Here is a 22690-nt window from a genome sequence, read left to right on the forward strand (position 1 = left end):
TCGTGACCCCACTAAGGAGCACCAGACCATTGTCTCCCACACCATCACCGACTTTATCCGCTCAGGGGATCTCCCATCCACTGCTACCAACCTTATAGTTCCCACACCTCGCACTTCCCATTTCTACTTCCTACCCAAGATCCACAAACCTGCCTGTCCTGGCCGACCTATTGTCTCAGCTTGCTCCTGCCCCACTGAACTCGTTTCTGCATACCTCGACATGGTTTTATCCCTCCTTGTTCAATCCCTTCCTACCTGTGTTCGTGACACTTCTCACGCTCTTAAACTTTTCGATGATTTTAAGTTCCCTGGCCCCCACCGCTTTATTTTCATCATGGATGTCCAGTCCCTATATACTTCCATCCCCCATCAGGAAGGTCTCAAAGCTCTGCGCTTCTTTTTGGATTCCAGACCTAATCAGTTCCCCTCTACCACCACTCTGCTCCGTCTAGCGGAATTAGTCCTTACTCTTAATAATTTCTCCTTTGGCTCCTCCCACTTCCTCCAAACTAAAGGTGTAGCTATGGGCACCCGTATGGGTCCTAGCTATGCCTGCCTTTTTGTTGGCTTTGTGGAACAATCTATGTTCCGTGCCTATTCTGGTATCTGTCCCCCACTTTTCCTTTGCTACATCGACGACTGCATTGGCGCTGCTTCCTGCACGCATGCAGAGTTCGTTGACTTTATTAACTTTGCCTCCAACTTTCACCCTGCCCTCAAGTTTACCTGGTCCATTTCTGACACTTCCCTTTCTAGATCTTTCTGTCTCTGTCTCTGGAGACAGCTTATCCACTGATATCTACTATAAGCCTACTGACTCTCACAGCTATCTGGACTATTCTTCTTCTCACCCTGTCTCTTGCAAAAACGCCATCCCCTTCTCACAATTCCTCCGTCTCCGCCGCATCTGCTCTCAGGATGAGGCTTTTCATTCTAGGACGAGGGAGATGTTCTCCTTTTTTAAAGAAAGGGGCTTCCCTTCCTCCACTATCAACTCTGCTCTTAAACGCATCTCCCCCATTTCACGTACATCTGCTCTTACTCCATCCTCCCGCCACCCCACTAGGAATAGGGTTCCCCTGGTCCTCACCTACCACCCCACCAGCCTCCGGGTCCAACATATTATTCTCCGTAACTTCCGCCACCTCCAACGGGATCCCACCACTAAGCACATCTTTCCCTCCCCCCCCCTCTGCTTTCCGCAGGGATCGCTCCCTACGCGACTCCCTTGTCCATTCGTCCCCCCCATCCCTCCCCACTGATCTCCCTCCTGGCACTTATCTGTGTAAGCGGAACAAGTGCTACACATGCCCTTACACTTCCTCCCTTACCACCATTCAGGGCCCCAAACAGTCCTTCCAGATGAGGCGACACTTCACCTGTGAGTCGGCTGGGGTGATATACTGCGTCGGGTGCTCTCGATGTGGCCTTTTATATATTGGCGAGACCCGATGCAGACTGGGAGACCGCTTTGCTGAACACCTACGCTCTGTCCGCCAAAGAAAGCAGGATCTCCCAGTGGCCACACATTTTAATTCCACATCCCATTCCCATTCTGACATGTCTATCCACGGCCTCCTCTACTCTAAAGATGAAGCCACACTCAGGTTGGAGGAACAACACCTTATATTCCATCTGGGTAGCCTCCAACCTGATGGCATGAACATCGATTTCTCTAACTTCCGCTAATGCCCCACCTCCCCCTCGTACCCCATCTGTTACTTATTTTTATACACACATTCTTTCTCTCACTCTCTTTTTTCTCCCTCTGTTCCTCTGAATATACCCCTTGCCCATCCTCTGGGTTCCCCCCTCCCTTGTCTTTCTTCCCAGACCTCCTGTCCCATGATCCTCTTGTATCCCTTTTGCCAATCACCTGCCCAGCTCTTGGCTCCATCCCTCCCCCTCCTGTCTTCTCCTATCATTTTGGATCTCCCCCTCCCCCTCCAACTTTCAAATCTCTTGCTCACTCTTCCTTCAGTTAGTCCTGACGAAGAGTCTCGGCCTGAAACGTCGACTGCACCTCTTCCTAGAGATGCTGCCTGGCCTGCTGCGTTCACCAGCAACTTTCATGTGTGTTGGTTAACTATAGGCCAGTTAGTTTAATATCTGTAGTCCGGAAAATGTTTGAAGCTGTCATTAAGGAAGAAATAGCGAAACATTTAGAAAGGTGTGGTTCCATTAGACAGATGCAGCATGGATTCAGAAAGGACAGGTCCTGTGTGACAAACTTACTGGAGCTTTTTGAGGATGTAATGAGTGCAGTGGATAGAGGGGAACAGGTGGATGTCATATACTTGGATTTCCAGAAGGCCTTCGATAAGGTGCCACACAAAAGACTTAGAAATAAGATACGGATGTATGGAGTCGGAGGAAGTGTATTGGCATGGAGAGTGGATTGGTTAACCAATAGAAGGCAGAGAGTTGGTATAAATAATTGTTTCTCCGGTTGGCAGTCTGTGGTGAGTGGGGTGCCGCAGGGGTCGGTGCTGGGCCCACAGCTGTTCACCATTTACATTTGATGATTTGGAAGAGGGAACTGAGTGCAGCGTAGCAAAATTTGCTGATGATACTAAACTGAGTGGAAAAGCAAATTGAACAGAGGATGTGGAGAGTCTGCAGAGGGATATAGATAGGCTAAATGAATGGGCAAAGGTCTGGCAGATGAAATACAACGTTGGTAAATGCGAGATCATCCACTTTGGAAGGAGTAATAGAAGAGCAGATTATTATTTAAATAGTGAAAGATTGCAGCATGCTGTTGTGCAGAGGGACTTGGGAGTGTTTGTGCATGAATTGCAAAAAGTTGACTTGCAGGTACAACAGGTTATTAAGAAGGCAAATGGAATATTGGCCTTCATTGCTCGAGGGATTGAATTCAAGAGCAGGGAGGTCAAGCTGCAACTATACAGGGTACTGGTGAGGCCACACCTGGAGTACTGTGTGCAGTTCTGGTCTCCATACTTGAGGAAGGAGGCAGTGGTTCACCAGGTTGATTCCAGAGATGAAGGGGTTGATTTATGAGGAGAGATTGAGTCCCCTTGGACTATATTCTCTGAAATTCAGAAGAATGAGAGGGGAGCTTATAGAAACATACAAAATTTTGAAAGGGATAGATAAGATAGAAGTAGGAAAGTTGTTTCCATTGGTAGGTGAGACTAGAACTAGGGGACAGTGCCTCAAGATTCAGGGGAGAAGATTTAGGATGGAGATGAGGAAAAACTATTTTTCCCAGAGAGTGGTGAATCTGTGGAATTCTCTGCCCAGGAAAGCAGTTGAGGCTTCTTCACTAAGTATATTCAAGGTACGGCTAGATAGATTTTTTACATAGTAGGGGAATTAAGGGTTATGGGGAAAAGACAGGGAGATGGAGCTGAGTTTAGGGATAGATCAGCCATGATCTTATTGAATGGTGGGGCAGGCTCGATGGGCTAGATGGCCTACTTCTGCTTCTGTTTCTTATGTTCTTATGAAAGCCTCAAAGCTCTCAGTTTCTTCCTGGACACCAGACCCAACCAGTTCCCCTCCACCTAGCAGAACTTGTCCTCACTCTAAATAATTTCTCCTCTGGATCCTCCCACTTCCTTCAAACAAAAGGGGTAGCCATTGGTCCCAGCTATGCCTGCTTGTTTGTCGGCTGCATGAAACAGTCTATGTTCAAAGCGTACACTGTTGACAGTTCCACACTTTTCCTACGCTACATCGATAACTGCATTGGTGCTGCTTCCTGCACCCATTCTGAACTCATCGATTTCATCCGGTTTGCCTCCAGTTCTACCCTGCCCTCAAATTCACCTGGTCCATTTCCAACACTTCTCTTCCCTTTCTCAATCTCACTGTCTCTGTCTCTGTAGACAGCTTATCCATTGATGTCTATTATAAACCAGTGGGCTTTCACGAATACCTGGACTATACCTCATCCCACCCAGCTACCTGTAAAAATGCCATCCCCTTTTCTCAATTTCTCCACCTTCGCTGCACCTCTTCTCAGAGTGAGGCTTTTCATTCTATAATGAAGGAGATGGCCTCTTTTTTCAAAGAAAGGGGCTTCCCTTCCTCCATCATCAACGCTGCCATCTACCGCATCTCTTCCATTTCACACACATCTGGTCTTACCCCATCTTCCCGCCACCCTACCAGGGATAGGGTTCCTCTTGTCCTCACCTACCAGCCCACCAGCCTCCACAAAACTTCCGCCATCTCCAACGGGATCCCACCACCAAATACATCTTTCCTTCCCCCGCATGATAATGCATGATAAAGAGAATATCAGATGGGCACTGGAAAAAAAAAAAGTCATTTAGGATGGTTTTAAGAATCTAAAGGCCATCCTTTCAAAATTCAAAGTAAATTTATTATCAACAATATATAGTCCTGAGATTCGTTTCCTTGGCTATAGAAACAATCAATGAAAATCTGTCCAACCAGGGTGCAGAAGATGACAGACTGTACAAATAGAAAATAAAGAATAATAGTAATAATAAATAAACAATTGTAATGCTCAGCTATATTGGCTCGTATATATCTAGGGGAAATCCCGTCCGGCACCCGCCTGGACGCTTCTGGTTGTGTTGGTTGCTGTACCACTGCCACCGAAATCAGTTTCAAACATCAATCATCAGCCAGCACACACAGTACGTTTTACCAAGTACACTTTATAGATATTGCTAAGTCTATGAAATTAATATAAGTTTAATACAGAAAAGGGGAATGGAAAAAGCGCCAGATTTATCAAAGTTCAAGTTCTTCATGCACAAGTTGGAGCTCAGGAATTTCTTCGGGACCACCCTGACCCTGTCGACTCACGGCTCGGGACCACCCGGAGTGATCGATCTGAGCCTTCCGGCACATCCGTCATCCTCCCGGTCTGTCGTCCAACTGCCCGCCAAAAAACCCTCGTTCCCAGTCATATCAGACAGCATTATCACCCCAAGAAAGAATAACATGGACACCCACTGGCTAATGGCACCCTGCTTTCTGTATTAACCCAAGCAAATTTCTAGCTAGAGACTTTCTCAGCATTTAACATAACATAGAAGCCATTTTAATCTACATATGCAGCAGTTTAAAAGATTAACATAACAAAGAAGAAACCCCATACACAATAAATATTAAGAACATGAAATGCAGAGTCCTTGAAACTGAGTCCATTTGTTGTGGAAACATTTCAATGATGGGGTAAGTGAAGTTAATCCCTTTGTTTCAAGAGCCTGATGGTTGAGGGGTAGTAACTGTTCCTGAACCTAGTGGTGTTGTTCTGAGGCTCCTGTAGCACCTATCTGATGGCAGCAGTAAAAAAAGAGCATGCCCTGGGTGGTTGGGGTCCAGCTTTCCGGCGACAGTGTTCCATGTAGGTGTGCTGACCCTTGCTTGCATGAGCACTGAAATGAGCAGATGATTTCACAAACTACCCATCCTTCTGCCCCATTAACCATGATTTGCCCCACCTAAGGAACAGTCTGTAGTTCCCACGCCAGCTTTATTAGCCACAATGGAACTGAAAAGGCTAAAGTTTCAATACTGGGAAGAGGTCTAAGAAAGAAAGATGTACAGGTTTCTCATTTTCTTAATTGATTGTACATTTTGTGCTGGGAAGGACAGCATTAAAATTTATCCCTACTTCCTCTCATGAATCAGACCCACCATTAAGGCAGTCTCCTAACAGCTGCTTCAAATTGAGATTAACATGAGGATGGGTAACTAATGTTGACACTGACAGCATGGTCTAAATTCTACAAACAAATTAATAGAAAATTCCATGTCTTAACACACTAGTCTGATAACTTTACTATCTAATTAAAGCCTGTTCAGTGGATGGCCACAACAGCTGCTACCAAATGTGGCATAGTAACATCATTACAGACAGAAATGCCTGCATCCTGATAATCTAAAGGTGCCAGGCAGGATTTGAAGTAGATGGTGAAAGAAGTTATTTGATCATATCCTCATCAATACGCCTGTTGCAGATACTTCTATCCCTGGCAGTATTTTATGAGTAATTAGTGCAGAAGTACTCGTGGATTCTGTGTTCAGTCACACTCAACTATCAACATTAAAAGGTACTCTGAGCCATTAGGAACCATCATATTTTGACACAAAGCATGGACCAATCTTGCTTATTTATGATTGTGAAGCTGCTTATCAGGGATTATGAAGTACCATCTTGATGGAACTGCAATAAAAGAATGCATGCTAAAGACTACTGTTAGTATGCTTTCTATCTTAACATCAACAAATTAAAGGTCTTCCTCGGCCATCTACCTACTTTATCAATGACCATCTCTGCATTCAGACCATTCCTTAGACATTCTTCATTTACAGAGGATCACCATAATCTGGCTGGGAAATACTAGAAATATCAGAAATATATTGACATTCTGAAGCCATAGTTGATGCTCCAACATCTGCATGGTATTAAGCGGCTCAGTGGAACACTCCCATTTCCATGTAGGAGTGTAGCTTCAAAATATAAAATATCCAAAACACATGGTACCTCACTGTGTTAGTTCCCTCTAGTGTACTGTGACTGTAACACACACTGTGTAAAATGTACACTACAGCAATGACACAATGCTGTTAAGCCTGTACCTTGAAATCCTAGGATCACTCACAACTTTGAAGGCAAAGCTAGCAAGCACCGAAAACCATCACTGGATTTGAATTCAGAATATTTCAACATTGCATCTTTATCAGAGATCAAAGATCCTCATGCTGCCTATACAACCATTTATGAAATACCTTCAAAAATTTTGACGGCAACTCATCACAACTTCTCAAAGGCTGATGAGAGCTGGCAATAAATACTGGTCTTGACTGTGATTCTTATCCTGTGTGTAAACATTTTTAAAATCCCTTCTAATAGTACACTGCTTTTATATTGCCAATGCAGACTTCTATTAACTTGTATAAACTGTCAGTTAAGTTCTAATATAATCCATAGGCAAAAGAAATCCCATTTATAAAGTCTTGTTTAATTTATAAATTTAAGTATAAGCACTTTCAGAAGTTTTTCTGTGTGATGTAGATGCTATAAATGATCTCAATCTTGGAAAGGAGATTACCAACCATCTTGGGGGTGAAGATTGTCTTGTGGTAAGATTTTCTTGATTTGTTGAGTTGTTGGGCATCCTTTTCGTATCCATTTAATTTGTGATCCTATTTTTGTCTGACTATAAATTTGTGATCCTTTTTCCCTCGAAGATTAGCAACGTCTTTTTTGCCTAAGTAAGCTGTTCGTCTACATTATAACTCACAAGACCTAATGCATTTTAATTAGGATTTTTTTGCTATGATGTCCCAGTGACTTTTAACTTCATGCCAGAGCAAACATTTCTGATTTAAGTTTGAATTCTGAAGTGCTAATCTTAACAGTGCAGTTAACATTGATGTTCTGTGTGTTTTTTTTTATTTCCCACTGAGTATTGCTTGTTGTATCTTTGCAGGCTGGAAGGCAAAATGATGGGAGTGCATGTACATCTTGCAATGTTTCTTGTTCTCCTGTTCCAGGCAGAAGATCTAATTCTGGTGAATCTGGTATGTACAATGGTGGGCAGTCTTTGTAAACCAGTGCATTTCATAAACCTATGAAGTAGTGGATAGCTGAATTCACCATGATACTGACATTAATGGGTTAAATTTCATGAGTTTTCATTTCTTAATATAGAAGGTTGGATTAAAATGTGGGATCCTTCCTCCCTACCCCTTTCAATGCATCCCTTTACAGTTGATTGATTTATAAACAAAACAGTCCAAGCTGGTGCACAAATAATGTGAAGATGTTGGAGGGTAGAGAGTCCTGGAACTATATCACAAAAAGGATAATTAGGAAGAATTTTAACAATGTATTTTACCAAGCGATAAGTTAAATATAAAGTGTAAAGCACATACTTAGTACTAAAATACAATTATTTGGCATATTTACAGCAACTATTTCCTGATTTGATCTAATAATATCCCACAATTTCAAAGCAGCTGTACAAAGTCCAACTTAAAACTTAACTGAAGAAAAGTCCAGGTGAAATTTTAATTTTACATTTTTAGTTATTTGAAGATTGGGGAAGGAGGTGTTTGGGGAAAGAAAATTTGTAGATTTTACTATCTTTCATGTAAAGGTACTTTAAATTGCATCCTAAAGAGCTTACTTGTAATTTAAGATCACTTCTTCCTGTCAGAGAAAATGGCTTTGTGTAACCCGTCTAATCCAATTTGCCTTCACGTCAGGATCACCTCAATCAGATTGATTGATTCCCAGGGGAAAAGAAAATAAGCTTCTAAAACTAGTATCTTCATGAATTATACTATATCTTAAATTACTAAATTAAGTCATTTCCTGAAGTTAGAAAACAAAACAGAACACGGCATTATAGTATTTAACAATAGCTGACAATTAATTTCTTTGGTGTTCCATTGGTCTTGAATTAAAATTCAGATGTCAGTGATGTTCTCACTGACATCTTCCACATCTCCCTGAGCAGCGCCGTCGTTCCAACGTGCTTCAAGGCCGCCATCATCGTCCCCGTGCCGAGGAAGTCTTCAGTGTCCTGCCTCAACGACTACCGTCCTGTTGCTCTCACATCCATCATCATGAAATGTTTCAAGAGGCTCGTCATGAGGCACATAAAGACCCTGCTGCCCCCCTCACTGGACGCCCTGCAGTTCACGTATCATCCCAACCGCTCAACAGACGACGCCATCGCCACCACCCTCCACCTGGACAAAAAAGACACATACATTCGAATGCTGTTCATAAACTTCAGTTCAGCATTCAACACAATCATTCCTCAGCACCTGACTGGAAAGCTGAAACTGCTGGGCCTGAACACCTCCCTCTGCAACTGGATCCTAGGCTTCCTGAGTGGGAGACCTCAGTCAGTCTGGATCGGAAGCAGCATCTCCAACACCATCACACTGAGCACAGGGGCCCCCCAGGGCTGTGTGCTCAGTTCACTGCTGTTCACTCTGCTGACCCACGACTGTGCAGCAATACACAGCTCGAATCACATCATCAAGTTTGCCGGTGACATGACCATGGTGGGTCTCATCAGCAAGAATGACACGTCAGCATACAGAGAGGAGGTGCAGAGGCTAATCGACTGGTGCAGAGCCGACAACCTGTCTCTGAATGTGAACAAAACAAAAGAGGTGGTTGTTGACTTCAGGAGAGCACGGAACGACCACTCTCGCTGAACATTGACACCTCCTTCATTGAGAAGCTCCTTCGTTGAGATCATTAAGAGCACCATATTTCTTGGTGTTCACCTGGCGGAGAATATCACCTGGTCCCTCAACACCAGCTCCATAGCAAGGAAAGCCCAACAGCATCTCTACTTTTCTGCGAAGGCTGAGAAAAGCCCACCTCCCGCCACCCCCCCCATCCTCACCACATTCTACAGAGGATGTATTGAGAGCATCCTGAGCAGCTGCATCACTGCCTGGTTCGGGAATTGCACAGTCTCGGATCACAAGACCTTGCAGCAGATAGTGAGGTCAGCTGAGAAGATCATCAGGGTCTCTCTTCCCGCTATTACAGACATTTACACTACATGCTGCACCTGCAAAGCTGGTATTGTGAAGGACCCCACGCACCCCTCACACAAACTCTTCTCCCTCCTGCCATCTGGCAGAAGGTACCGAAGCATTCAGGCTCTCACAACCAGACTATGCAACAGTTTTGTCCCCCAAGCCAGACTCCTCAATACTCAGAGTCTAGACTGACATCTACATCATTTATTATTGTAATTTGTCCTCTACTGTGCCTATTGTCTTGTTTATTAATTATTGTATTGCCCTGCATTGTTTTGTGCGCTTTATGTAGTCCTGTGCAGGTCTGTAGTCTAGTGCAGTTCTTATGTTGTTTTATGTAGTCTAGTGTAGTTTTGTGTTGTTTCAAGTAGCACCAGGGTCCTGGAGGAACATTGTTTCGTTTTTACTGTGTACTGTACCTGCAGCTTATGGTTGAAATGACAATAAACTTGACTTGTATTGAAATTTTTTAGATCACTTTTTTTGCCCAGAACTTTTGTGTTTACATGTGATTTGGGCATTATGTTGCAATGGATGCATCAAAAGAGCAAGTCCCCATTTTAAAGCAGGAAAATCATATTACAGTAAATTAACAGAACCAAGCTGCTTGAAATGTATTAATTGATTGGATCACTGGAATCCCATATGCCTAGCTACAAATAGCTATATTTGGTATCTCAAGTAAGGTATGGAAAGTGAAACCGAGTTAATGTGTCAAGGGAAGAATCGTTCTCAGAACTGGGAAGGAGAAAAATTAACTTAATGTTTAAGCTGTTGATGTGGTAGTGTAGGGAGGCAAAGGACAAATAATATCTCTAATTGGCTTAAAACCAAGGTTACTATGGGGATAAGCTGCTGATGCAGCAACCTCATTGATGGGTTAATGGGACAGTGACCTTGGCCTCAGTCTCAGCAGGAATCATCTCTGACCTAGTCACCCTTATTCCTGCATTCCCTGCTACTTGATACTAAACTTATTGTTTTCTGTCCTTGCTGTTCTGATACAGTCTGAGTACTAAAATATTACCTGTTTCTCCTTTCAGTGATGCCACATGAACTGGTGAATCAATGTTTCCAGCATTTTCTGTTTTTATTTCACATTTCCAGTATGTGCAGGTTTTGACTTTTACTGTACTTCACATACTGGCTTGGGTTTAGATTCCTATTACTATCTGGGCACCATGGTAGTGCAGCAGTTAGCACGACACTAATGCAGCTCGGGAGTTTGGAGTTCAGTTCCGGCGTCCTTAGTAAGAAAGTTTGTACGTCCTGCCTGTGTGCATGTGAGTTTCCTTGGAGTGCTCCAATTTCCTCCCACTGTCCGAAGACGTACTGGTTAGCAGGTTAATTGGGCATTATAAATTGTCCTGCAATTATGCTAGTGTCAAAGAGCTTAATTTAAATAGCTGGGTTGCTGGGCAGTGCAGCTCAGTGAACCAGAAGGGCCTAGTCCATCTGTATCTCTAAATAAATAAAATGTATTGATCCCAAAAACGTAAGCTGGTTTTGAAAACTGCCATCCTATGTCAGACTGCCCTTTTGCTCACTTAACAACAGCTTAATTCTCCTGAAGATTAACATGGAAACCCAAGGAAAATTAGATGAAATATCTGCCACAGTGAAACAAGTTGATGCTGTGGTTGTCATCCAAAGCCCTACTGATTACAGCCTCACTGTTCAATTTCTCTGGCATAAATAATTGATATGCCCATGCTTTGACAAACAAAGAATTCTGTTACACAGAACTGTATGTTCTTGTTGAAATGTTGCTTGCTTCATGATTTTATAAAGTAATTTTGAAGTGTTTAGCGATTTGTAAATTTGAGCACAGAAATATTTTATCAAATTTAAAATTATATTTAGTTCTATGCTTTTATATTTTGTCTTTTTTTTAAGAAAATCACTGTTTTGATCTTGCTTCTATGATTACATGTTTTTGATCTAGGCAGAAAAAATGTTGAAAGTTTATACCCTAGTTCCATAAGACTATCAAGCTTGGAAACTAGATCAATGTGGCTTCCTTATTAATTAGACTGTTTGACTTAAATCACTGTTGCACTTAGCATCTTAATTTACTATGTTATATTTAATTAGAAAATTTAATTGTTCATCCAGCAGTAGCAATATAAAGTTAATGTCTGAAATTTATTTTTAGATAATGAAATTTCATCTGATGATCAATTTCACAATAGACGTCGAAAACGACACCGATCAGATAGCATTTCTCTCCATTGGGATGATCTGTCTTTATGTCTAATCAGTAAACTTCGTCGTGAACATGGAAACAGCGAATCATCAGATTCTCCTAGCCATCTGGTTCGTAAAGCTGTTTGAAATCTTTGGAGTTTATATGTTCAAGTGGTAGATTCAAGATTTCGGATGGATTTTATTAAATATTCAAGATTTAGGATGAATTTTACTAAAGAAAATTTGGTCAGCATATATTTGATTCTGTACCTGAATGGTGTAGTTAATATTGTTCCTAAATTGGTCAGGTACTGGGAGAAAAAGTAGATATGGAAACTTTATGAAGAAACTAAGTGTTACAGGTGTTTGAAATCAGAATCATTTTAATGAAGATTAAGAAAATGTATAGCATTTATGAAGAAGGATGTTCTAATACTCCATCAACAAAAATTTGAAAAAGCTTTTGCAATCAATAAACTGATCCACAAACACTGATAATCATATCAGCCACTATCTGTATAGCCACAAGAGTTGTATATCAAAAAAGATGCCACTTATTTTTGGTTATAGAACACCATGTATTTGGTTTAATTACATAAATATGTTTTCCCTCGGGATTCTTAGATGTCATCTAGAATAAGTTGTTTTCTATTTAAGCTTCTTGCAATTGAGCAATGCATAATTGGTGCCAGTTGGAGCACAGAAAATTTCCCTGTTATGTGGTCTGTGCTAAATTTGAGGAACAGCAGATGCTTGAAATGATATAGTCAGTTCATTCACTCATGATATAGCTCTTGCCTATACGTAAGGAGGGAAAATACATCATTAAAGAATCCTTGTTTTTTTTAACGCTAAAGGCATGGTTGCACTGTATTTATGATGCAGATCTCTGTGTATACTTTTGCAGATATTGTATGTTTAATGGTGACTACTACTTAAAATTCTATCAGTTGGATGTTGAAATTGGGCTTTCTCAAAAAAGATTCATTTCTGACTATCCCTTACTACATATTTGCTGCTTCTGCGAACCCCCTTGAGGCTGTATTAGAAATTTCTTGTTTGCAAAAGTGCCCCAAAATTTAAAACATATGTATGTTATAACAAGGCTCATGCCTTGAAGCTTATTGTTTGCTTGTTAGTATTAGCTCCTGATTAAGAGTAGTGTTAAATAATGGACAGGAAGTGGTCCCATAAACAATGAGAATTGTTGATAGTTAATGAAGTGATTTGTGTTATTCAAGTATCATTCCTCAGTGAAACATAGTTTTAAATCTGGTTATGTGCAGGTAGTCAGAATGATAGACACACCAGTATCTTGGAGTAATAGCGTGGAGGAGTTTTAATAGATCACCTTGTTTTACTAGTGTTGTCAGCTGGGAGGGATTTATATTTTAAAAAAAGAGCTAAAATGGGAGTGTTGCTTAAACTCAACTAATGCTGTCAGCTAGCTCAGGGATGATGGATGAATGGGAGTGGATGACAGACAGAAACAATAGGGCTTTGGAAGCATTTGAGCAGCAGATGTCCTGAGATAGGGCAGAGTTGAATGATGTTGCAGGATGGAATTGGGCAGTCTTGGTGACAGCTGGAAGCAGAGGTCAGTTCTGGGTCAGAGGTGAAGTCTGATGGCATATAGCTTGATTGCCTAGGAGGACTAGAATTGATGTTTGGAGTTTGAGATGATGAGCAAATATTGGTTCAGTATTTCAGATGTTTACTTGGAGGAAGATTATTGGAACTAATTGTCAGGCAAAGAATCTGACAACTTAGATACAGTGAATGGGTCAAGAGGGATAGGTGGTGAGCTACTGCCATCAATGTCTGCTTAGAAACTGTTTTTGCATTTATTTGGTGAAGGGCAGCACGTACTTGAGGAACGTTGCAAAACTAAGGTAAGAAGACGTACAGATTAGAAACATGTCCTTCAGCCCACCATGTCTGTGCCAACATCTTTACCTACCTATCCACACCAATCCCACTTGCCTGTATTAGGACCTTGCCTGTTTAAGTGTCTGTCTAAATATCCTTTTAACTATAGTGATTGTATCTATCTCCCACTTCCTCTGGTAATACATTCCAGATATAAACTGCCATTTGTGTAATAAATAATTAAATGTATAGATAAATAACCCTTCTATCCCTTTTAAATTCCCCTTGCTCACCGTAAACCTGTGACCTCTTGTCATTGAGAGTAAAACACCAAGGTTAAAAGATTTTGTCTGTGTGTCAGACCTCAAAGCAAACATTGAGGGAAATTACCTCCATTAATAATTCTTTGGCTTTTCCTGGATGATGAGGATGGAATGTGGTCATCGTGGCTCCACTTAGTTGGGCCTTACAGTGGAGAACTCTATAAGGAATATAATGAGATCACCCAAGTCTAAATAGGGTCATAATTATATAGCATAGAACTGGAGACTTAGTGCCCAACTTGTTCCCGCTGACCAAGATTCTGACCAGAGCTTGTTCCATTGGCTTGAGTTTGACCCATATCCTTTTATAAATTTTCCTGTCCAAATACCTGTCTAAATATCATTTGAACATTGTAATTGTAGCTTCCTCTACCACTCCTTATGGCAGCTTGTACCACCCTTTGCGTGGGGGATAGATTTGACTCTCAGGTCTCCTTTTTAAAGCTTTCTCTCTCACTTTAAACCTATTCTCACCAGTTTTAGACTCTTCTACATGGAGGGAAAAAACTGTCCTTAACTATGGCTTTGTATGATTTTTTTAAACTCTATAATGTTACCCCTCAGATCCTGATGCTCTATGGAAAACAGCCCTAGCATGTCCCACCTGTCCTCATAACTAGAACGTTCTAGTCTTGACAACATCCTTGTGAATCTTCTGTGCACCATTTCAAGCTTAATGACATCCTCCCTATAGGCAACCAAAAATGCACACAATACTCCAAGTGCCATCTCACAGACTTCAGATTTTGGAGAGGTTGATATGAATAAAGGTGGAAAAGGTAATTTATCATTAAACAAGTGGGCATATGGTTTGGTGTTTGAATGAGTGTCTTGCTCAGAGTAGGGTTTGGAATTAGTTTACCTGCCTTTCTCTACATACAACAACTGATGCAGAGATTTGCTAAGTATGCTTGCAGAAAAAGATTCTCAGGGTTGTGTGTGGTGACATGTATTCTGATAATAAATCTTACTTTGAGCTTTGAGGCTTCCTGCCATGAACATACTTATGTGTTTGGAATTAGGGAAATGGAAATGGATTGATAAGTTTTGATGCCTTTATTTTAAATTCACTGAACTCTATATCCAAGTTTGAAAAAAATGAACTGTATAATGTTCTTAGTTTCATTTGGGAACAGAAGTGAGAAAATTAAGCTGCGCAGTTCTTCAATGTCAGTAAAATCTGGTAATCAAAATTCTCATATGCTTCAAATCTGGCTGAATGCTGAGATGCGCTCCTTATTAAAATCCCGGGATGGTGCCTTCAAGCCTGGTAACAAATAGCTCTTAGAACAGCTAGAAGAAATCACATCTGAGGCATCAAGAGGGCAAAGGCTACCTATGCTCACAAAATTCAGGAACACCTGTCCAATAATGATCCCTAGTGTATGTGGCTGGGCATCAAGGGCATTAGTGACTGCGCAAGGAAAAACAGCATTGATTGTACCAGTAATGCCTCCCGTCCTGATGCTCTAAACAACATATATGCACACTTTGAAGTATATGATATAACACTGGCCATGAAAGCTATCTCCCTCCCAGGTGAGTAGCATGATGTGAAAACATTCTAGGCCAACATTTCAGGGAGTGTGCACACCAGGTCACTGATGTCTTCATGGACATCTTCAACATGTCACTCGTCCGGGCTGCTGTGCCCACATGCTTCAAATCAGCCACCATTATCCCTGTACCAAAGAACTCTACAAGTTCAGAACTAACGACTACCTCACGCTGATCACTATGAAGTGCTTTCAACAGCTGGTAATGGCACAATGGGCATTTGCCGATATACCTACTAGCAGAAGCACTCAATGGCAGATGCCATAGCATCAGTCATGCACCTGGCTCTGCTACACTTAGAAAACAAGGACACTTATGTCAGAATGCTTGTTTCTGGATTTCATGTTGGCATTCAACACTATTATTCACCAGACCTTGGTGAACAAACCCGTACTCATTGGTCTAAGTACATCACTGTGCAACTGAGTGTTGGACATCTTAACCAACAGACCTCAGATAGTCAGGATGCACAACTGCACCTCCCTCCCCACTATCTTCAACAAGGGTGTACCCCAGGGCTGTATGTTGAGCCCATTGCTGTACACTCTGCTCATACATGACTGCACAGCCAAACACCTGAGTAATCGCATTGTGAAGATCACCATTGACAGGCTAAAAACAATTACTTTTCTCCCAACAGAAAGGCTGGTCAACACCTCCATCCAGTAACTCACTGCTTCACAGCCCCAGCCCCCACTATTTTATCATTTCCTGGCAGACACCTTGCGCACAGACACAAAGTGCCTGGTGTCACTTTAGGGATATATAAGCTAACTTAAGTATTTATATTTATTATGTGTGTTTATTTTGATTGTGTCCTTCATCTTATTGAGTTTTTTTAATGTTGCATCAGATTCAGAGTAACAATTATTTTGTTTTCCTTTATACTTGTATACTAGAAATAATTAGCAATCTTGAATCAGACCCAAGAAAACCCAAAGTTGATTTTTAAATGTATCAGAAGTTATTCAAAAAAAAGGTATTTTAGTATTGGAAGTATAATTACACTGTAAATAAATTTGTGCATGAAACAGCTTTTAATGATTCAAAACACAATCAAAGTTTAACTAATAAATAAAAATTGTGTGTAATAGTGGAATTTGCACACTTTTAATTTTTTGAGGAAGATGTTTATTTAAAATTGAAGGAAAAAACATAAGTTATATGTAGATCAAATGCATTAAGTAAATAGTAACATTCTTGAATTTCACTTGAAACAAAGCTCAAAACTCAATACTATGAAAATGCATATAGTGAGAGATTTTTGTTCTTGATATGAACACTAGCATTTAGATTTCTGTTCTGTTGCAGGACTTTAACTTTGCTACGGAAGGAGAGGACTCCAGTGATAAGTTCAGCGTTGAGTTTGAGGTTGAGTCAATACATTCTGACGAATATAGCAATTTCAGTGAAGATTCACAAGACCCAACTGATGAAGAGGCAAGTTTCAAACATCATTTTTCTCAATTTTAAAGAACATTGATAATGAAAGGTACTCATGACAGTTTTTTTTACAGGTTTATGAAGTTGCCATATATGAAGCTGCTGACAGTGACGAAGGCACTTTTATTGAAGAAATTGATCCAGAATTATCTGTAGCTGTAAGTTCCACTGTGATATACAAATGCTTATTTTTAAGGGTGGGGTGTGATTTGGATTGTTGCAGCACTTTTTCCCCTTTGTCAGCCACTATATAAAATCACCGTTTCCCCACATCTACCCATCCTTATTGCATTATTTTTGTTTTGAAAGCCTCCACAGAACACTAAGTTTTTTTTTATCTGAGTTTGCATACTGCTGGGATACCAGTAAAGTTTGAACACCACTGTGCAGTGAGTAATGGTAATTAAAGTTTAAATGTTTTCTCTTTAAATTTTGTACCTTTTATTTGGGTACTAAACAAGTGAATAGTGGGCATCCTACAGTTGTTTCCAGTCATGTGTTAGTTGCACAGCAGTAACCCAGTGATTTTCTATATTCTTTAAAATGGGGAAGCGTAGCAAGCTGCATTGGTAGTTTGCTTTTCCCATAGCAGTGTGAGTCAGTACCTCACTGATTGTGCATGGTACTAATATTCATGGAATACTTGTCTCTGATACTAGCTTCACAGCAGTAAAATTCGATTACAGGATTATTGGAAATGTTCTGAATGTGAAGAACTGAATCCTCCACTACCACGATTCTGTCACCGATGCTGGTCCCTTCGGCAAGATTGGCTTCCAGATAAACCTCAGCTCAAACGGTGTGACACAATGGAGAATGAAGGTATTGATGTTCCAGATTGCAAAGCATTGATGCTTGAGTCAAAGGAGTCAAACTGTTCAGATTTGATCAGTGAAACCTCTCATTACTCAGAATCACAAGAAACTGAATGTTCACAACCATCTACATCTGGAAGTTTCAGCTGTTGCAGCCAAGAAACTGAAAAAGAAAATGCAGACAAGGGGGAGAAAGGAGACCTCAATAATTCTGGACCTTTTGAAGCTTGTGTTATATGTCAGACACGACCAAAGAATGGTTGTATTGTTCATGGTAGGACTGGCCATCTTCTTGCATGTTATGCATGTGCAAAGAAACTGAAGAAGAGAAATAAACCGTGCCCATTATGCAGAGAGCCAATCCAAACGGTTGTGTTGACATATTTTAGTTAAATCTATTTATAATAGTGTGGTTTGAGTTTGCATAAGGCACACTTCTGGGGAAAAAAAAATTGGGTGAATAAACTGCTAAAAGTTGTGAAATTTATATTGTCATGATTTTCCGTTATAACCATTGATCTGATGGGAAAACCTAGTCCATTGGTGCTACTAGATATAACCAATCCGTGTTGGGGTCCATGTTTAAGATTGCATTTGATTTTTTAAAAATATAATAAATTAGTTTTGGTTGGTTAGTTGTTTCCGGAAAAGGGGATCCCATTGAGATAATGAGAAAGAATATTTGCCTCTGCATTTAATTGCATTAAACACATTAAGTGTTCCAGTTTTAATTTGTTTTTCTCATTTACACATTTATCCTGTTTTGCTCAGTTAAACTAAATTAATATGGAAATGTTGTAGGCATCACCTTTTTGTGCTAACTAGCTCAATTCAAAATAATAGTATGAAAAGACAGCCAAGACAGTGAGGAAATTTTTTTGAACTTCTATTTGTGTACCTCTTTCATATATCAAAACTCTTATGGTATTTAGGTACTGTTAAAAGGGAAATATTTATTGAATAGTTATCAAATGTAGAAATTTGTGATCAAAAATAGAAATAGAGATTTGCTCTTAACCTTATTTGCCGAGCCTGCAGATTAGGTTGCAAACGTTTCAACACCAGTCGAGGTGACATCATCAGTGCGCAGCTGAGTGTTATTTCTGCCTTGCTTGTGCTTTCATTGGCCTGACTTGTTGTTCTGATTGGTTGGCTGTCACTCTGGCCACTAGCCTCCACTGGGTCCCTGTCAACCAGATAGCTGAGTGATCTCCTCTAGCCCATATCCCACGTTATCGATCATTGTGAGCATTGGTTCCTTGGGTGTCCATGGCTCACCCTTCGGCCCCACTCCCACTGAAATATAGGTTCATAAATCGTATTCAGTTCAATATGCCTGTTAATAGGGTCTCCCATTGAGAATTAAGCTTCTAAAAATTCTCTTGATTTCTTGTTTTGTACTTCTGCCAGGATTTTTGTAGTTTCTCAGTCAAACTTACGTCCTTGGTTTTCATGTACTGAGATGAGTGACGGAAGATCATGTCTTCTTGCGGCCAGCTGATATTCATGTAGTCTCATGGATAGTTTTCTTCCCGTCTGTCCTATGTAGTGTGTGGGCAGTCACCACATCAGATTTGGTACATTGTGTTTGTTCTGTTCTTGTGGGCTATTGGATCTTGGGTCTCGAGATGAGCATTCTGATGATTGTGCTGGGTTTGTGTGCTGCCATTATTCCGTGTGGTTGAAGCAGTCTTGCTGTCATGTCAGAAATATTCCTGATGTATGGTAGGGTTAGCCTCTTTCTCTCTGTTCAGTAGGAGTTAAAAGGTTGTTTCTCCAGACAAGACATCTTCTGATGAAATTTTTTGGACAGTCATCATGTGTGAATACTTTTTGAAAAGATGATTTTCTTCTTGCAGTCTGCAGTACTGCAGTGTGTTTCTACTCGATTGGATAGCTTTCGGAAGCAAGTTTGTTTGTGGCAGTTGGGGTGATTACTGTAATAACTGAGGATTTGGACCGTATTCGTTCCTTTCTGGTAAATCAATGTTTTCAAACTTCAATCTGCATTCCCCCGATCAGTACATCTCGGAAAGGGAGTCGGTCTTTTGCTTCAACTTCCACTGTAAAGTTAATACTGTGAATGCATTGCTGATCTGGCTTTGCACCTCTTTTATCTGGTCTCGTTTGCATGCTGATGATGTCACTTCGATTGGTGACGAAACATTTGATACTTAACCTCCAGGGTCGGCAAACAAGCAGCCAATCCGAGCTACCAATCTCCTTCATTTCAAAGAAATAGTTTTTAACAGAGTTTAGTCTATTTATAATTTATATTGAAAAAGGCATCTCTGAAAAGCATCATTCCTTTTGTCTCACTACATTGGCCTTGAACTAATAACAATTCAAGAGATGCAGGTAGAATCATATAATGATTCTAACTGCACTATTGTGTAAAGACGAGAAATCAGATGACACCCATAGGCTGTGGTGGATACGGATCACTTTTGTTTTGAATAGAATATTTTACAGCCTTAACGCTAAATGTGACAATACCTCTGAATGGCGAGGACTGATACAGTTTGGTACCAGCAGCTTGCAGGAGTTGCCAGTCAGCACTGAACTCAATGTAGGTCTGCCTTAGGGACTCCAGCTCCAGATTTTTCCCGTAGGCCATGAGTGGGTATAGCCGCAAAACAGCAGAAGTTTAAGGTCAGAATTTTCCTTCGAGATGAGCTGCCACCCATGGCTGACAAGCTCCATCTGCCCAAAGCACCTGGCTCTATGGTGCCAGTACCTACTTTTGCCCTTTCTTCTGTCAGTAGAAATGGTTTCCCTGGGCTTAGTAGCTACTTATATGGTTACAGATATATGTTGTAGATTTAGTTATGCCCCAGACATTTATTCCATTGATGATTTTTTGAGTGATTGGTTTAAAATTTGGAATATTTACTAATGACTAATCAAGATATTTTCACTCGGACTGCTGGAAATACTCATCAATTCAGGCAGAATCTCTGACGGAAGTGATAGTTTTGGGTTGACAAGTACTCACTGGTGAATTCAACTCTCTTAAGTTAACATGCTATTTTGTTTGAAAGTCATTTGAAACAAATGTCTGTTAATCGGTCTGAAATGTTAATGAAAACTATTTCCATTAGATAGCTCATGGGTTAGAGAAATTTTTTACCATTCACATTTAGTAATGTGGGAGTTGTGGTAAGTTGGAGGAGTCTGAATTGGAAATTTGCTATCTTTAACCAATCATGATCTAAATAAGGGGGTGAAATTCTAAGAAACCAGAAAAGCTCAGGTAGAAAAATATACTTCAAAACATGGAAAGGAAGAAAAATTTGTTTTAATTTCAAATACTGACTGACTTTCCCCAAGATATCTTTACATAATACTGGCATTCTGCTAAACTGCAGATTTTACAGATCTCATAAACAGTTTTTGAGCTTTGGTTCCACTTCTGTTTGGGCTTTTTTTTGAAAATTGGCAAGTTGTGTCCATATCAAAAGTATACAAAGCTAAATAAGGGACTAAAAGAGTAAGTTGGGTAGACTCCACTGTAGCCACACCTTGGGAAGAAGATAGGATTATAAGCAAACCGATTATTCCACTCTTCCCTGTGGGTAGAAATAGGGCGGTTGCAGCACTATTTCATATAAAAGGACTTCTATTTCAAGAGCCTCAAATACGGTAAAACACGGAAAATAAAAATACGGGTCGACCTTCACTAATCCGGAACCATTGGGACCTGAGGAGTGCTGGATTAGTGAAAATGCCAAATTACAGAAGGATCACACTAAGCATAATCAGTGCCAGATTATCGAAGGAACCGGATTACAGTTAGTCAGATTAGTGAAGGTCGACCTGTGCTTAATTTTACATGCATGTCCTTGTAAAAGGCTACATTTTAATTATGTAGAGGCAAACAAGCAAAACAATGCAAAAACTTAATGATTCTAGTGCATTTACTTGCAAGTGCAGAAAGTCAACATATTTAGATAACTTGCATCCCTTTCTGAGCCAATTTACTTCTTGACATAGTCTCTGAATTGGAGGCTTCCATTATTAACTGAGGTTTATCCTCAGCTGAAGACTGATTAATTCTGAATTTGAAAATTCTCCAGTTTTCAGCTAGAAGCATGTATAGTTTATGACTCATCCAGCTATAATATGACCAACTTCAGCTATTTCTTTTTACATCACTTTGGAGAGAACAGTACCCAAGCATGGGTTAGTGTGTTTGCTAGCTGAAAATAACATATTATGAATGAGTTAGGATCCATGTTTACTGTTACATTTTTCATAAGGTTAATTTTATCAAAAAGTTTAATTATTTTCCCTGTTTAGTAACTCACTAGTTTCCTCCTTCCATTGAACTGCTTTGCAACTTCGGTCAAGGTGAAACTTCCAAAGTGAATTTTAAAAAGTGATCTTTTCTTGAACAGGTTTGGTTATTGAATGCCTAGAATGCAATTTAATATTTTAATGTATTGATAAGATAATTTATATTCTAGATATATGCTCATTGTTTTTTAATTTGTGTTGATTTAGAGAATGCAAAGTTTTGTATACCGTTAACTGTTAAAACTATTAATATAAAAATACCAATATAGGTTGTCTTTTCCTTTGTAAAACGTGCTATTTAAATTTAAAACAAAGCTTATTTTCATTGTAGTTGAATAAAGTGATCTAAAAGAAAATAATTGTTTGTTCTATTTATTTATAACTGAAAATTTTAATATGTTTATATTCTAGATTTTCTTGAAGGAGCATTATCATAGTGTCCCTTCTGAATGTTTAGATTTTTTAAATGCAACAAGCCTACAGAATTTGGGAGCTAAATGAACATTAAGGGATCTGCATCTTTTTAACTAATTCAGCAAGACTATTAGTAATAAAAGTGGCAAGTATGTTTGATGTGCAAATAGACTTTTTTGAAAGAAGCTTAACTTTTTATGAAATTGGATAAGAGATAGAAAGCAAATGATTTCTTTTTATTTAAAACTGCAGGGAAGTATACAG

General features: G+C 40.1%; 1 protein-coding gene across 8 annotated transcripts in view; it reads left to right on the forward strand.

Moving 5' to 3' along the window:
* The window catches only part of mdm2 (MDM2 proto-oncogene), a 54404-nt gene extending 32054 nt beyond the window's left edge, over positions 1-22350 (forward strand). For 7 of the 8 annotated variants that reach the window (XM_063057679.1, XM_063057681.1, XM_063057685.1 and 4 more), the window contains 6 exons: positions 7025-7092; positions 7443-7533; positions 11678-11838; positions 16770-16898; positions 16976-17059; positions 17588-22350. In XM_063057679.1, the coding sequence (XP_062913749.1) occupies positions 7025-7092; positions 7443-7533; positions 11678-11838; positions 16770-16898; positions 16976-17059; positions 17588-18109 (1055 nt within the window). In that variant the 3' untranslated portion in view covers positions 18110-22350. The remainder of the gene's footprint in view (positions 1-7024; positions 7093-7442; positions 7534-11677; positions 11839-16769; positions 16899-16975; positions 17060-17587) is intronic. The other variant, XM_063057684.1, reaches the window with a different exon arrangement.
* The last annotated feature ends 340 nt before the right edge of the window (positions 22351-22690 follow it).

The sequence above is a fragment of the Mobula hypostoma genome, chromosome 9 (genome assembly GCF_963921235.1).
Source record: "Mobula hypostoma chromosome 9, sMobHyp1.1, whole genome shotgun sequence".
Classification (NCBI taxonomy): Eukaryota; Metazoa; Chordata; class Chondrichthyes; order Myliobatiformes; family Myliobatidae; genus Mobula; species Mobula hypostoma.